The sequence below is a fragment of the Bison bison genome, unplaced genomic scaffold (assembly GCF_000754665.1).
Source record: "Bison bison bison isolate TAMUID 2011002044 unplaced genomic scaffold, Bison_UMD1.0 scf7180017864211, whole genome shotgun sequence".
Lineage (NCBI taxonomy): Eukaryota > Metazoa > Chordata > Mammalia > Artiodactyla > Bovidae > Bison > Bison bison.
This window is the reverse complement of record NW_011494783.1, coordinates 1,148,097-1,163,484: the sequence shown is the minus strand read 5'-3', so window position 1 is coordinate 1,163,484 and position 15,388 is coordinate 1,148,097. Positions and strand designations below refer to the sequence as shown.

Genomic DNA, 15,388 nt, shown 5'->3' with positions numbered 1-15,388 from the left:
TATAAACCTCTGTAGTTGTTTTTTTTTTTTTTTAATACAGAGCACTGAATGATAATAATTGGCAATTCTAGATGGAGGTCACAGGGGTGTTATTCTTTATTCTTTGATATATTTTTAATTGTTCTCAATTTCTGTTTTATACATTCAGGAGGTCTGTAGTCAGTTTTTTTGGAACTGAAAATTTAGGATTAAACATGCCCGGGATATTTTTCTTTCTTGGTATACTTCATATGAATTATTTCAGCTCTTTGCTGGAAGAGGATACACAGGTGGAGAAATATCCTTTTGATGTATACAAGTACAAAAGTGCATGTTATAACTGAATTTACTTTGTTCTGTATTTCAGGCTAGAATTTCAATCCAGATTCCTTCAGGAAAATGCCTAATAAACTTAGGGCCACGCAGTACCCTTGTGAGTTAAGATTAAAAAAAGTATTTTTAAAACCTAGAATTAGCTTAAGCCTTTCAAAGACGTGTCAGCTGTGGTGTATTTCAGTTAAGGTCCACAAGCACTTACGGAATGCCTGTCTGTGGCTTGAGGCTTGGGGGATGGCTGGGAGAGAGTAACACTTAAAAGGAAACTTTAGACATTTCAGGATACAGAAACAGCTGGGAACTGTGCGGTTGAATGAAGAAACATTCACTGTCAGAAGGGGAAAGAACAATACATATTGGGTTGGCCAAAAAGTTTGAGTTTTCCATACTGTCCAGTGTTAAAACCCAGATGAACTTTTTGGCCAACCCTACTTTTTTTTTTTCGGAGAAATTACTAATTTATTTTCTCCAAGCTCTGAATCCATGCTTCATGATCTGTTCTGTGGTCGTGGAGCCCGGCCATGTAAGCATTTCTCCTTTGCAGCAAATGTGATGTTCAGCTGTGTCCGCAGAGGGTGTGGGAAAGGATCTCTGGATGAAGGGGCTTCTCTTCTGGATTCCAGTGTCCTGGACCGTTTCAGGTGGCTTCACAGCACATCCCAAGGCCACCTCGCTGAGTGTGGTGTCTCTCCCCCCGCCTCCACCCCCGGTGCTTCAGAGGGAGGGTTTCCCACCATGGCCCTCTCTCTAGTCTGTCTGCTTCCTAGGTCTGCTCCTCTGTGTTCAGCACTCCCACCCCCAGTACTCCTGTCCCCGTTACTAATGTTCCCACATTCGCGTTGCTCTCACCTGTTTCTTTCTCTGTTTGAATCCCTGCATGGTGTCTCCTGATTGGGCCCTAATGGTGCAGAAGGCACAGTTCCCTCCAGTATGCTGAGACCAATACAGGTGACGCTGACGTTTAAAAGGCCTCTTAGGAATCTTCTCAGCCTGTTGTTCATTTTCTTTCAGTAGGACGTTAAGCTAGGTGTGTGAATGGGTTCGTGGATCAGTAGGTGTGAACATCTGTGCAGCTCTCACCGTGTACTTTACGGCATTGGAAAAGTGTGTGCATTGTTATTTCTGGGGAAGTTTGTATTTGAGGTTCTTTGTGCTTTAAGCTCGTGTGGCTTCATATGTCACTTTGCCTTACCGCACCAGCTTAGATGCCCAGCGGAGGCCTTCTGGTGGAGCAGATAATGTGTGCTCCATTGCCAGGTGAACCTGGGTTCTGATTCTGGCTCCACTGTTACAATAATTCTAGTTCTACCTACCTAGCACATAAGTGAAAACTCTTATTTTCTGAATTCAAGTTCTCACTCGAGCCCACAACAGAATTTATGTAACTTGGGGCAAATAACTTTGTGACTTTAAGCTTATTTCCTTGTCTGTGAAATAAGAAATAAAATACAAGCCTTTGAGTTGTTGTAAGGTTAATTATGTCAGAGTAAAGCACTGATTTGTTGTTGTTTAGTTGCTGAGGTGTGTTCGACTCTTTTGCCACCCCAAGGACTGTAGCCCGCCAGGCTCCTCTGTCTATGCTAAGTCGCTTCAGTCGTGTCCGACTCTGTGTGACCCCATAGACGGCAGCCCACCAGGCTCCCCCATCCCTGGGATTCTCCAGGCGAGAACACTGGAGTGGCTTGCCATTTCTTTCTCCAATGCACGAAAGTGAAAAGTGAAAGTGAAGTCGCTCAGTCGTATCCGACTCTTAGCAACCCCATGGACTGCAGCCCACCAGGCTCCTCCATCCATGGGATTTTCCAGGCAAGAGTACTGGAGTCGGGTGCCATTGCCTTCTCCCCTCTGTCCATTGCAATGTATAAATAATCCAGTTTGTCTGTTTCCTTGCCAATATTTGATATAAAATTACTGTATTTTATTTCAGCCATTTCATAAGGATGCAGTGTTATCTTGTGGTTTTGAGTTTCGCATTGGAGTTTAACACATTGTCTTGTGCTTATTTACCATTTCTGTGCCTCTGTTTTCCTTTTAAGAATTTTCTAAAAATACATTTCTTGTAATGTTCATGCAAGTCTCTGGCGGGGGCAGGGGGAACACAGGAAAAACTGATCTGTTTTAGGTTTTTCGTTTGGTGTTTGCCATAGCAGTTGCTTCTGCATTTTCAAACTGGGGCTTCTTCGCTAGAAGTTATTTTATATAACCAGTTATCTAAGGTCCTTTTTAATGTTTTGTTTTCCTGTTTCCTTTGATTTAGGAGTAATGAAAACAAACAAGGAAACCCAAACATACCCAAGCCCAAACAATAAAACTGCTGTGAACACTTATTAATAACATGTCTCTCCTACAAACTTTGTGTTTTCAACTTTTATTAAACTTTTTTTGATAACGCTTTCAATTGTTAACTACGATTAGTATTAAAAAATATTTCCACTGTACAGAGACACCTTTCGGCAAATACAATGTAGAGAACAGTGGGAGAAGAGCTATTCAAAATTTTACATGTCTCATGATGCAGGGAACCCAAAGCTGGTGCTCTGTTACAACCTAGAGGGTAGGATGGGGAAGGAGGTGGGAAGGAGGAACATATGTATACCTCTGGCTGCTTCATGTTGCTATATGGCAGAAACGATCATAGTATTGTAATTATCCTCCAATTAAAAATAAAATAAAAAAAATTTTAAAGCTTTACATGTCTCATTGTAAGGAGAATGTAGGCAAGTCCATAGGGTATAATATCAATGGAACAGTAAAACTGTGAAAGATGATACAAGGCCAAGAACAGCAAGAAATATTTTACGGAATGTGGTCAAGCATTGGACAAAACAACAGTATAGGGAATACTAAAAAGTTGTAAACATGTTTGTCCGTTGCTTAAGACAGGAAGTTGAGTCATCTCTGACTCCTTTAGCATTACCCTCCACATCTAGGTCTCTCGCCAGTCCAGTCGCTTCCAGCTGCCAGATATATCTTGAAGTACACCCAGTGTCTCTGCTTTAAGTGCTGCAAATCTCATCTAAGCAACCATCTCTGCTGGTCACCTCTAGTCTCCTAAAGTCATCACTTCCACTCTTGTCTCCTTCTAATCTGTTCTCAACTTAAAAGGAAGGAAGCTCTTTAACACTTAAGTCAGAATAGAACACTCTCAAACTGAAAACCCATCGTGGCTTCCTTTTATACTTAAACTGTGTTCAGCACCATGACCTGCTTAATATGGTCCTTGACTGCCTCTCAGTTTTATCTCTTAAAGCTATTCCCTTATCTGCCTAAACTCCAGAGCAACTGGCCTTCTTTTAATTATTTAAAAAATGAGCTTTTTCATGCCGTGATAAGTCATGTTTTAAAGAGTAAGACTAATTTATCTCTAAGAATGTTCTCAGATAAAACTTACAAACTAAGAAATGGCATAGTAAGGCATTTATTCAGCCCCTTGAAGCTCTTTAATTGTCCTTTGTTCCACCTGGTTATAACTCTTGGCCTAAAGGAGGCCCAAAATGAATTGTTGGGTAATTATCTCTTGCTTTTAACAGGAGCCCAATGATTCTTCTTCTTTTCATCTATTTCTAGAAATACTATCCCTATTTCTTCTCCCTCTACTCTTACTCATAGCCATCAAACAGTCCTCCCACACACACTTTTTTTTCCCCTAACTAGGAAGAAGAATTAGCTTGATTGTGCTCAGTTAGAAAAGGAGCGTAGTTAATTATGAAATTAACATATATGAAATTCTTGTTAGTTGGTAGTAAAAATATGCACTTCGCAGTTTCTAGTTATTTTGTATTAAGGCCCAATTGATTAAATTATTCTATTATTATTACCATGTAGAGTTAATGATTTTTTGTTTAAAAGAATCAGTTTGTTTGCTAGAAACTGTCATGTAGTAAATTGTGTTAAACTATTCTGAAGATGTCAGAGGTACTTGGAAAGGTACAGGTATGAACTGACAAGGTATTCTATTTCTACAAAATAAGATACATGTATCTCTTATTTGTGTGACAAATATCTGATTTTGATGCCTTTTCACTATTGATGCAGAAATAAATCTCAATTGAAATATGACTTGATATAAGTTCTGAGATCTAATACCACTGATCCATTAAAAAAGGAGAGGGGAAGGAATTCTGGTGCTAAATGAACAGGCAGAGGAGGGATACTGGATCGGTATCTTGGGTCTTCTCCCATTAGGGTACACATTTGCATCAGTTTCGTTTAAAAGCCTTTACTTTTGCCAGGTGAACCAGCCACCGTCATTACTATTTTCTTTTATTCCAGCTCTTCTCGGTAGTTCTAGGCGCTTAATTATTTTTGCTCATTCATAGAAATCTGCCACATCTCGTTATTTTGTCACTGCCACTTTACCAGCATTACAAAACGAACTGAGCCAATAGAAGTCATCATTCTCACGCCGTCTGGCAGTTACATCTCTGATGGTGGTTTCTCATCTGATATGGGGGAGGAAGTGAGCCACCCAGCACACAGTCAGAAGGATCTGACTGTTCTCACCAGTGGCAAATAATTTAGTAATGGAGTCTCAAATAAATAGGAGGCGCAAATAGAGAGGGTATGGATTTTTGCTGGAAGATTGCCTAGAATAGTATAGGTATTAATATGTACAGTTGGTAGAAGAGGTCTTACTGAAGATTCAGAGAGTCTAAAAGAGAGGATAAGATGGTAGGTTTGCATAGTTTGCATCTGGGATGAATTGGAAGGCAGTTGAGCTAGGACATAAGTTGCTTTGTTAATTCTCCTGACATTGGTAGCTAGGATGAATGTAGCTTCTGGGTGATAGTCATGTTTTTAACTTGAAATTTTTAAGAATAGTGATGAGCAATCTGCCTTACAGCTGGATGTGATGGGATCCTGGGCATCCTGAAGAACTGTAAGTGGTCTTCCAGTTTGGGCATTGGGAGTGATTTTTGCCAGCTAGGGGATATTGTCCATTGTCTGTGGATTTTTGGTTGTCACAACCCAGGTACTACTGGCATCTAGTGGGTAAGGGCACAGACACTGCTGAATATCTTACAATGTACTGGACAACCCCTCACAACAAAGACACAGGGAATTCGCTGGCAGTCCAGTAGTTAGGAGTTGGGGCTTTCACTGCCCAGGGCACGGGTTCGATCCCTGGTTGGGGAACTAAGATCCCATAAGCTGTAAGGCACAGCCTTAGTAGCAAGGTTGAGCAGCCCTGTATTTTAACCAATACCAACAAAGGTCTGTTTTGTTTCCTTATTTCCTGTAGATTGAGTATGCATATTTGCTGTCTTGTCCTTACAGAATGGCCAGTCTTTAGTAGAAATTTAATGATGGAGAAGGCATGCACCCTTAATCATTCCCAACAACTCACCTTTGGACAGACCTGCATATGCTGGCTTCATTTACAAGACCCTGTTTTTCTGCACCACTTCCCTGTTTGTAGTTTTTACACTTTATGAGCTTTACTCATCTTTGAGGAAAATTTCCCTGTGCCACTTTAGGATAAACAGTTTGATGTTTGGCTATTATTAAGTTTTCTTAGTAATGAGATATTTGGTGTCACTAAGTGTTAAAGAGGTACCTGATTATAGACTTTATAAATAGCATCAAAGATGACTAAATATCATACTTTATCTCCATAGCGCATAACTAGGAGAGGAGGAGGCAGAAGGTGGCAGAGAGAAAGGATAATAGAATTTACACAGCAGCATTTACTTAAAGATAATAAAAAAATTTCATTACATGACATGAACCAGCCCATTAGGACTAGCACAGCACTCTGCACGGAGATGTTCAGTATAAATACCATTTGCTTTTTATTTGAAATAAGGATAATTCTGTGTTACTGACTTGACTAAAATTTAAAGAGTGTTCCACTCACTATTTGTGGGATATTATAAATAACGTGAGCTCTTTTAATAATTGCACATAAATATACTGTAAATTAAACCTTTCATCTAAAACTACGAAAGAGTTATCTAAACAGCAATTAATTATGCACTTTGGTACTCCTGTGAGTGAAGTACATTGTTGCTGTCTATTTCAGAGAGCACAGATTTCCATGAAAAGCTTTGAATGAAAGTTTTCCCCCCATGAAATAACCTCTCAATAGGGAAAGCATGGTAGTCCATCTGTTAACCATGAACTGACTGATCTGGATCATAGTTGAGGCTTTGCAGGTGAGAGTGTGTACAAATAATAAGCCAGCTACCTACAAAAATATTTACTTCCTCTTAAGACCTTGATCCAGTACAGACTTGAGACATAATAAGGTCGTATTCTCCAACCAATAGGAAGATTATGTGTCTTTGAAGTAGAAATTAATATTTGGATTAGTTAAGGCTCCTTTAGTTTCAAATGACAGAGAACCCAGCTCAAACTGGGCTGAGCCGAAAAAGGGGGATTTATTAGCTCATGCAGTCAAATAGGCTATTGCTAGGACTACAGGGCGGAGAAGGCAATGGCACCCGACTCCAGTACTCTTGCCTGGCAAATCCCATGGATGGAGGAGCCTGGTGGGCTACAGTCCATGGGGTCGCCAGCAGTTGGACACGACTGAGCGACTTCACTTTCACTTTTCACTTTCATGCATTGGAGAAGGAAATGGCAACCCACTCTAGTGTTCTTGCCTGGAGAATCCCAGGGATGGGGGAGCCTGGTGGGCTGCCATCTATGGGGTCACACAGAGTCAGACACGACTGACGTGAATTAGCAGCAGCAGCAGCAGCAGCAGGACTACAGGAACTCAGACAGCACTCTTGTTTCTTAGCCTTGCCTTCGTATATTGGCTCTATTCTCTGTGCTGACGTGATAGTCCATCACAGAGCCAAACTTCTTCCATCCGGTCTCTCAGGTGGCGACAGCAGAAAAGAGAACCCGGGAGGTCTCCTTAGGATTCATTACCTTTGATTGGATCACATCTCTGTCTCTGAATCAGTCTCTCTGGGCAGGGTATATAACATCATGGATTGAGCCATGTGCCAAATCTGGGTAAGATTTAATGCCACTTATAGGTAGAGAGTGCAAGAGTGGGGTTACCTTGATGAAAATTAGTTATTCAAAAAATAAATCTTGACCTTAACCCTGTCTTCTGCAGAAGTACCATATAAATACATATGAGCTACTTTAAAAAAATATATGGTTCTGTACAAGGGTCTTGATATATTTTACCAATATTCAACTGCTGATATTTAAGTTTGCTGGCAGTTTTTTCAGGATTACACATAATATCACAGTGACTATCTTTGTCTATATGTCCTGTGAATTTGGGCAAGTTTTATAGAGACTACATAGAATTTCTGGATCAAAGGTTGTGCACATTTAAATTTTTATAAATCTGCCAAACTGTCTCTCAAAATTATAATTTTATCAACAGCATGTAAGAGAATTTGTTTCCCCATGTTACTTCCTCTCATTTTATCTTTGTTGTCTCTCCAGTTCCTGAAACATTTTGTGAGTTTGGTAAAATATATATAATACTCTTTATTTTGCATTAGAATCAGTGTACTTGGGAGTAGTTCGGTCATAAGACTAATAAGTAGGTGATCTAGACTGGAATCAAAATGTATCTTTCAGATGGCTAAGACTGAAAAATATTTCTTTCACTTTAGTTTACTCTTTCTTCCATCTTAATACTTGAAACCAATTTAATAGTCTGCTTTTCAGAAAATCAAATTATTTATGTCCAGCTTTATTCAATAGAAATTAATGAAGTAACCGATTAGCTTCTGATTGTGAGTCAAACTCTTCAGTATTTGTCAGTAACAGTCATTTATATGATGCCAGGTTAAAAAAAAATGTTGAAGATGTATTTAATATGCTTACTGATAGTACCAATATATAAAGTTGATGTACAGATTTTAATGTATGTTAGTCTTCAGCTCATATCAGACTGATGCATAATAAACAACTATTCAACCATTGAAGTTGTAGTATTTGATAAATCTGCAAAAATTTTGCTGTATAAGCCAATAAAAATTTTACATTAAGAATAACTCATGCAGTAACTTCTATTCATTAAAGCTTGGCATAATTTAAATGATGATGGAGTGAGTATATATTTGAGGCTGACTCATGATTTATCAAAAATATCTTATTTGAGAATGTCCTTTACTTTTTTTAGTTCTTATTTTTTTTCAAGTTGGTCGCTTTCATTAATAGTGATATTTCTTTACTCAGTTTTCAAGTTGCTGTCAACAAATTCCTGCCAACATTATGTAATGCATGCGTGAAACTTTATTTTCCAAATGCCATTTTATTTAAGTATATGGGAAATACTTTAATTGGATTTAAAAGTGAGATTTAAAAGTGGTTAAGTATCTTTTTTTGATAAACATTATTCATAACAAAATAAAATAGCTTTAGGATGTACTGGAACTTATTTTTTTTCTTACAGATGGCTTGTACCCCAATCCCAGCTTCTAGGTAACGAAAGAGTGGTCCACAGATTTTATGAAGCCATTTAAAGCAGGAATTTTGTTTGTTTGTTCAGTCACTCAGTCATGTCTGATTCTTTGCACAACCCCGTAGACTGTAGCCCACCGGGTTCCTCTGTCCATGGGATTTCCCAGGCAAGAATACTGGAGTGGGTTGCCATTTTCTTCTCCAGGGGATCTTCCCAACTCAAGGATCTAAGTGGCATCTCCTGCATTGTCAGGCAGATTCTTTACCATTGAACCACCTGGGAAGCCCTTAAAACAGGAATAGATGTGTATAAATTTACTTCCTCTGACTTAGGTGTTTCTCTTTTAATTAACTGCTCTAAAAATACCAATTTAAATCAGGGTATGAGAAATAATAGGCATGGGGAAACAATTTTGGATTATGAAAGTAACACTGATTTTTAACTGAACAAGAGTTAATAATCAACAGTGTTACAGATTTGTCCACTGAATTAACCTGTCCTCTCCCTGTTGCTGCATTGCGTTGCATTCCTTCTGTCCTGGCCCTCATCAGCATCTACAGTGCGATGCATGTATGCAATTCTGTTTCTCCTTTTTCCACGAAAGTGAGAGTCTGGAGAGCTAGTTCTTTCTGGTATTCATCTTTCTGTTCTGTTTAGGGCCTGCCACATAATAGGTATAAATGTTAAATTCATCTGATCTCTGCAAAATAATATAGTGCGATAACTTGACAAGTTACTGTTGACAATCCTTGGCAACTACTTTTATATTTTCATTTTACTTCAGTGACTCAATTTTTACATAAAAAGATCCCATAGATGTGTAAATTTTGTTTACAGAGAAATGTTTTATGTACTCTGAGGGTAATTACTGATAGTTTTACCATCTGTTTCTATTTATCAGTATTTCCCATCTCCCTGTTCATTTGTTTGGCTGAGTCTTTTATGTGTGAGATTCTTTAACCATTTAGCTTTTGATGTCTTTGAAATTTTAGTTTTTGATATTTAGGAAACGTACAGAATATTTTACGATGTTCTGCAAGTTATGTTTATGGTATAACTTGAATTTGAGTCCCATTCTTTAAAGGGAAATGTGTATTGTTGGTTAATTGGTAAAATGATACATCTCTCTTAGATATGTTTGTAAAACCTCTTATTTTTGTTTTGCACTTTTTAAGAACCTTAGACTTTTCTAGGAACACAATGCTTTTTTAGTGTTTATTTTCATTTTAACAGGAGTGGAGAAAGAAGACTAATGTTTGTTGAATGCTTACTATGCTCCAGTACTGTGATGAGCACGATATATCATTATATAATGACAAGCAGTTGTCATTAATTGCTTAATGACTCTGTCAAAGGTGATACTATTACAATTTACAGATGAAGAAGCTGAAGCAAAAAAAGAATATCTTTTTTCCCCCCAACTTGGTCTCTGTTTTATTCTGATGTAATGTAGGACCCAGAAAACTATCTTATGTATATCATGGATGAGCAGAAAATTCACTGGGATCTTTACCATGCCAATATGATCAGTTCGTTATCCTTTCACCCCACCTGTCAGTGAATACCTAGAAATCTGGAGGTAGATATTACTGAATATAAACACTCTTTTAAGTGTATAGCTAAATTTGCAGAATGGGAAGGTGATCTCATCAGTGTAATTCAATGAAGAGGTAGCTCTAAAAAATACAGCTGTCTCTTGGTTTCTGTGAGAGGCTGGATCCCCTGAGATACCAAAATCCACAGATGCTGAAGTCACTTATGTGAAATGGTAAAGGAATACAGTTGGCCCTCTGCATCCACGGATTTCACTTTCACAGATCCAAGAGCAGTCCGTATATTAGAAACCTTTGGATCTGGAGGGCCAACTATAGTTTATTTTTTCTGAAACTGCTGGTGTCCATGCTCTTTGCTTATTTTTATGGCCTTGTGATTGGTTTTAACAGCTTTGTGGGAACAGGAATAAGACTTTGGTTTGTTCAGGGTGTGAGGAATTAGCCTGTTTAGACATCTCAGCATTCTCTCATGTATCACCCAGGATTTAAAAGAGAAAGTTTGATTTGACATTAATAGGTAAAAGATTTTTTTATTAAAGAAAAGAATAAAGGGGATGAATTGATGCTAAGACTGACATTTCTAGGAAAATTAGATATTAGAGAAGTAACAACAGAGATAGTAGACCATGGATTAAAACAATTTCAAGGAATGATTGACCAGTAACTTCAAATCCTAGGGTGATATCACAGAAAAAACATGAGAAGGCAAGCAATAAAAAATCCCAGTTAGAGGGGCAGCTGGGCTTTTTTTGCTTTATTTGATATCTTAGGATTTTTTCCAAGTTTCAGTCAATTTTGTAACACCTCTATTTTTACAGTCACACATATCTAGATTATTAGTTACTTCATATTTTATAGTAAACTTACAGTGTTATGATTTATTTTTAAGAGGAACCTTCTGTATCACAATAAAATATGGAAACCCTTGAAAGTGAAAGTCGCTCAGTCATGCCCAACTCTTTGCAGCCCCATGGACTGCAGCCTGCCAGGCTCCCCTGTCTGTAGAATTTTCCAGGCAAGGATACTGGAGTGGGTTGCCATTTCCTTCTCCAGGGGATCTTCCCGACCCAGGGATTGAACCCAGGTCTCCTGTACTGCAGGCAGATTCTTTACTGACTGAGCTACCAGGCAAGCCCTATGGAAACTCTTAAAATCTGCCGTAAATAAAAACTTTCTATAAAAACTCATAAAATTAAGGAGGAAAGTTATAAGCTATGTCCTCTTGCCTTTGAGCCCAAGACCTGTCTTCTGTTAAAAAGAAGAAAAAGCAAGCTTTAAGGGTTGCTGAGGATATCATATATGTCTTCCTCTTTATTTAATAGGAAGAATTGGAAAAGGTGGAAAAAGGAAATGTACTTTGTCTTAGGCAATTCTGTCTTATTTGTGTGTGTGATGGGTACGATGGTTTTTAGTTCCAGCAACATTGTTGGCTGAATGTGAAATGTGGAGGGAAGCATGACCATGTGTGTGTTTGAGTGTTTTAACATTCATCGTGTGATAGAATGCTGCTCTGAGCTTCCTATATTGAAAGATTCTTTGTTTTTTCTTTTTGAAGCTCTTTTAAGAGCCTGTGCTGATGGAGGTGCCAACCACTTATATGACGTCACAGAAGGAGAGAGGGAGAGGTAAGCTTTCTTTCAGCCAGTGTCTGTTACATCAGTTCTGCTTTTGAGCTTGTTTTATTTTCTTCTTAGTAAATGGTGGTTGTTCATTTTCCTTCAAATTCTTACAGAAAACCACCTCAGAGAGAGAGCAAACTGCTTAACTATGTTGTATTAGTCTTTGCTTTGAGTGGTATCTATTAATAGAAATACGCCAATCATACTCTTCTTAAAAAAATTCTATTTCAAAAGTCTTTTAAAATAACATTATCAAATATCAGTACATATGAGGACTTTTGATATTGACTAAAATAATGGTAACTTGAGTTTTTATTCAAATAGTTTAAAGGACTACAAATTGATCTTATATAAAATCCTGTTGTAGAAGGTGCAAGACTTTTATAATAGTATTGAATAAAACTCAGTATAATTTAACTTAGTTCTGAGTTGTGTACACATGCACTTTTAAGAGAGAACTAATTTATTTCTTAATGATTTGTCACATGTACACTCTGGTTTTCCAGATCTTGGCATGGTGAGCTATTTTTAGATATGGTGAGCTATTTTTAGACATGAGAATATGTTTGATGAAAGCACAGTTTAAATCTAGCTCACTGCCAACATATGTCTAGTTCATCCTCTTGGCAAAGACAATTTATAGTGTAGGTATAAGTAGACTAGCTATGAAATTTAGTTCCACGTGTGTTACTAAATGTACTAGAATATTTACAGTTTGAGAAATCACCTCCTTGCTGTAAAAAATCAAAGTATTATGATTCAGCATATCATGGGAATGAATTAAATACACGTATTTTGAAATGAGGTAAAATACGTCTTTATGACATCAAAATTTTTACTTCACATTTCTAATGGAGATGCTTTTTGAAAGCACCTGGTTGCTTATAGAAGAAAGGCATGTTTTCTTTGAGATTGGACATATGTAGATGTATAATCAAAAAATATAGCCACAGTGACAGCCTAGGAAGCAATTTAAGTTCTTAACATGTCGTGCTTCTTTATTTATTTTTTTTGATAAGAACTTTTAAGATTTATTTTCAACAATTTTCAAACATGTAAGGTGGCGTTGTTAACTATTGTCAGAATCCTGTACATTATCACACCCCCAGGACTTAGAAGTAGAAGTCTGTACTTTTTTTTTTTTTTAATGAATTTATTTTTTATTGAAGGATAATTGCTTTACAGAATTTTTGTGTTTTCTGTGAAACCTCAGCATAGATTGGCCATAGGTATACATATATCCCTTCCCTTTTGAAACTCCCTCCCATCTCCCCCCCATCCCACATTTCTAGGGTGATATAGAGCCCCTGTTTGAGTTTCCTGAGCCATACAGCAAATTCCTGTTGGCTCTCTATTTTACATATGGAGGATGGTGTGGAGATTCCTTATAAAACTAGGAATAAAACCACCATATGACCCACTCCTGGGCATATACCCTGAGGAAACCAACATTGAAAGAGCCGCATGTATCCCCTTGTTCATTGCAGCACTATTTACAATAGCTGGAACATGGAAGCAACCTGGATGTCCATCGACAGATGAATGGATAAAGAAGCTGTGATATGTATACACAATGCAATATTACTCAACCATAAAAAGGAATACATTTGAGTCAGTTCTAGTGAGGTGGATGAACCTAGAACCTACTATATAGAGTGATGTGAGTCAGAAAGAGAAAGATGCATACCATATTCTAACACATATATACGGAATCTAGAAAAATGGTATTGAAGAATTTATTCACAGGGCAACAGTGGAGAAACAGACAGAGAATAGACTTGTGCTTCTTTATTTTTAAACTTTGTGGATTCCTTTGACTGTATTTCCTACAACCTGACATGGGCAGGATGTGAAAAAATACTCAAGTATGTGTTATAAGAAGTGTCCAGCCAGTTTTTGCAGTGAGGAGCATAATGGCCATGAAGGCAAGATTTGAACAGGTGCTTTTGCTGACCAGCAATCTGGTACCGAGTGCCATTTCTCTAATGATGGGTGTAGCTTATGAATATAATTGTATGAAGCAGAGCTGTGAAAGGAATTGACACAGTTTTCAGTCTTCCTTGAGCATAAGAACCGTCTAGAATGCCTATGAAAAAACATAGATTTCGGTCCTGATTACTTTTATTGGATGGAACTGGACACTAGTAAGACAGATAACATCCAACATATTTACTCTCATTTGAAAATAACGCACATCACCAATTTGGGAATGAGTGCCATTATTTTTGCCCAAATTTCAAAGGAATCATTTCCAGTACTTTTGAACACATTTATAAGTAACCTTAGGGAACTCTTCCAAGAAGATTTATATGATTTATCTAACAATTATGTGTCTGTATATGAAGATGTTTAAGAAGAAAATGTACTTGGTGTTGATTTCTGAGTTATAATAATGTGTTTGCCGTGGTACATGTCTGAAACTTGGGGGCATGGTTGGCTGGGGTGAGGGTAGAGTCCTTAAAGGGAGATGAGTGAGGCTAACTGCTTCATGTGGGAATTAAAGCCTTGGAATAAATCTCATTAAATCCAAACCCTAACCTGTTAAACTAATTGGACGTAGCTGACTAACCATGGTTCCTGTTAGCTGTATTTTTAACAGAAAAGCTTTACAATGGAAAGAGAAGAAATATTCATGAGTTTTGGAAAGCCAAGTTAGGGATGTGGACCACTGCTTCACTTGTTCTTGATTTTTATTTATTCAGTGTCCTAATCTACAATGTAATACCTTAGAATTATGCAATAAAGCATGAATATGTAGGGAATCATCTTTAATTGGAGAGAAAGTGGGATCTTTACACATTAGGAATGGAAAGAAGGAAGACTTAATGCAGACAGTAGCAGAGGAGCAGGGTTTGCAGAGGGATGGTGCTGAGGGAAATTCAGTGGTAACCTCACGTCTGATCCTGTACTGAATGCATTCAGCCTTCTGCATCTTTCACAAAGGTTTGTCTTTGTGTCAACTTTGAAGGTGCGGTTCAGTTTAGTTCAGTTGCTCAGTCATGTCCGACTCTTTGCCACCCCATGAATCGCAACACGCCAGGCCTCCCTGTCCATCACCAACTCCCAGAGTTTACCCAAACTCAGTCCATCGAGTTGGTGATGCCACCCAATCATCTCATCCTCTGTCGTCCCCTTCTCCGCCTGCCCCCAGTCCCTCCAAGCATTGGTCTTTTCCAATGAGTCAACACTTCGCATCAGATGGCCAAAGTATTGGAGTTTCAGCTTTAGCATCAGTCCTTCCAGTGAATACCCAGGACTCATCTCCTTTAGGATGGACTGATTGGATCTCCTTGCAGTCCAAGGGACTCTCAAGAGTCTTCTCCAACACCACAGTTCAAAAGCATCAATTCTTCAGTGCTCAGCTTTCTTTATAGTCCAACTCTCACATCCACACATGACCACTGGAAAAATCATAGCCTTGACTAGACAGACCTTTGTTTGCAAAGTAATGTCTCTGCTTTTTAATATGCTATCTAGGTTGGTCATAACTTTCCTTCCAAGGAGTAAGTGTCTTTTAATGT

The 15,388-nt window shown here is 38.1% G+C and overlaps 1 protein-coding gene across 3 annotated transcripts in view; it reads left to right on the top strand.

Moving 5' to 3' along the window:
* The window catches only part of TPK1 (thiamin pyrophosphokinase 1), a 395,885-nt gene that overhangs the window by 134,706 nt on the left and 245,791 nt on the right, over positions 1-15,388 (top strand). For all 3 annotated transcript variants that reach the window (XM_010844870.1, XM_010844867.1, XM_010844869.1), the window contains one exon: positions 11,804-11,873. In XM_010844870.1, coding sequence (XP_010843172.1) covers positions 11,804-11,873 — 70 coding nt within the window. The remainder of the gene's footprint in view (positions 1-11,803; positions 11,874-15,388) is intronic.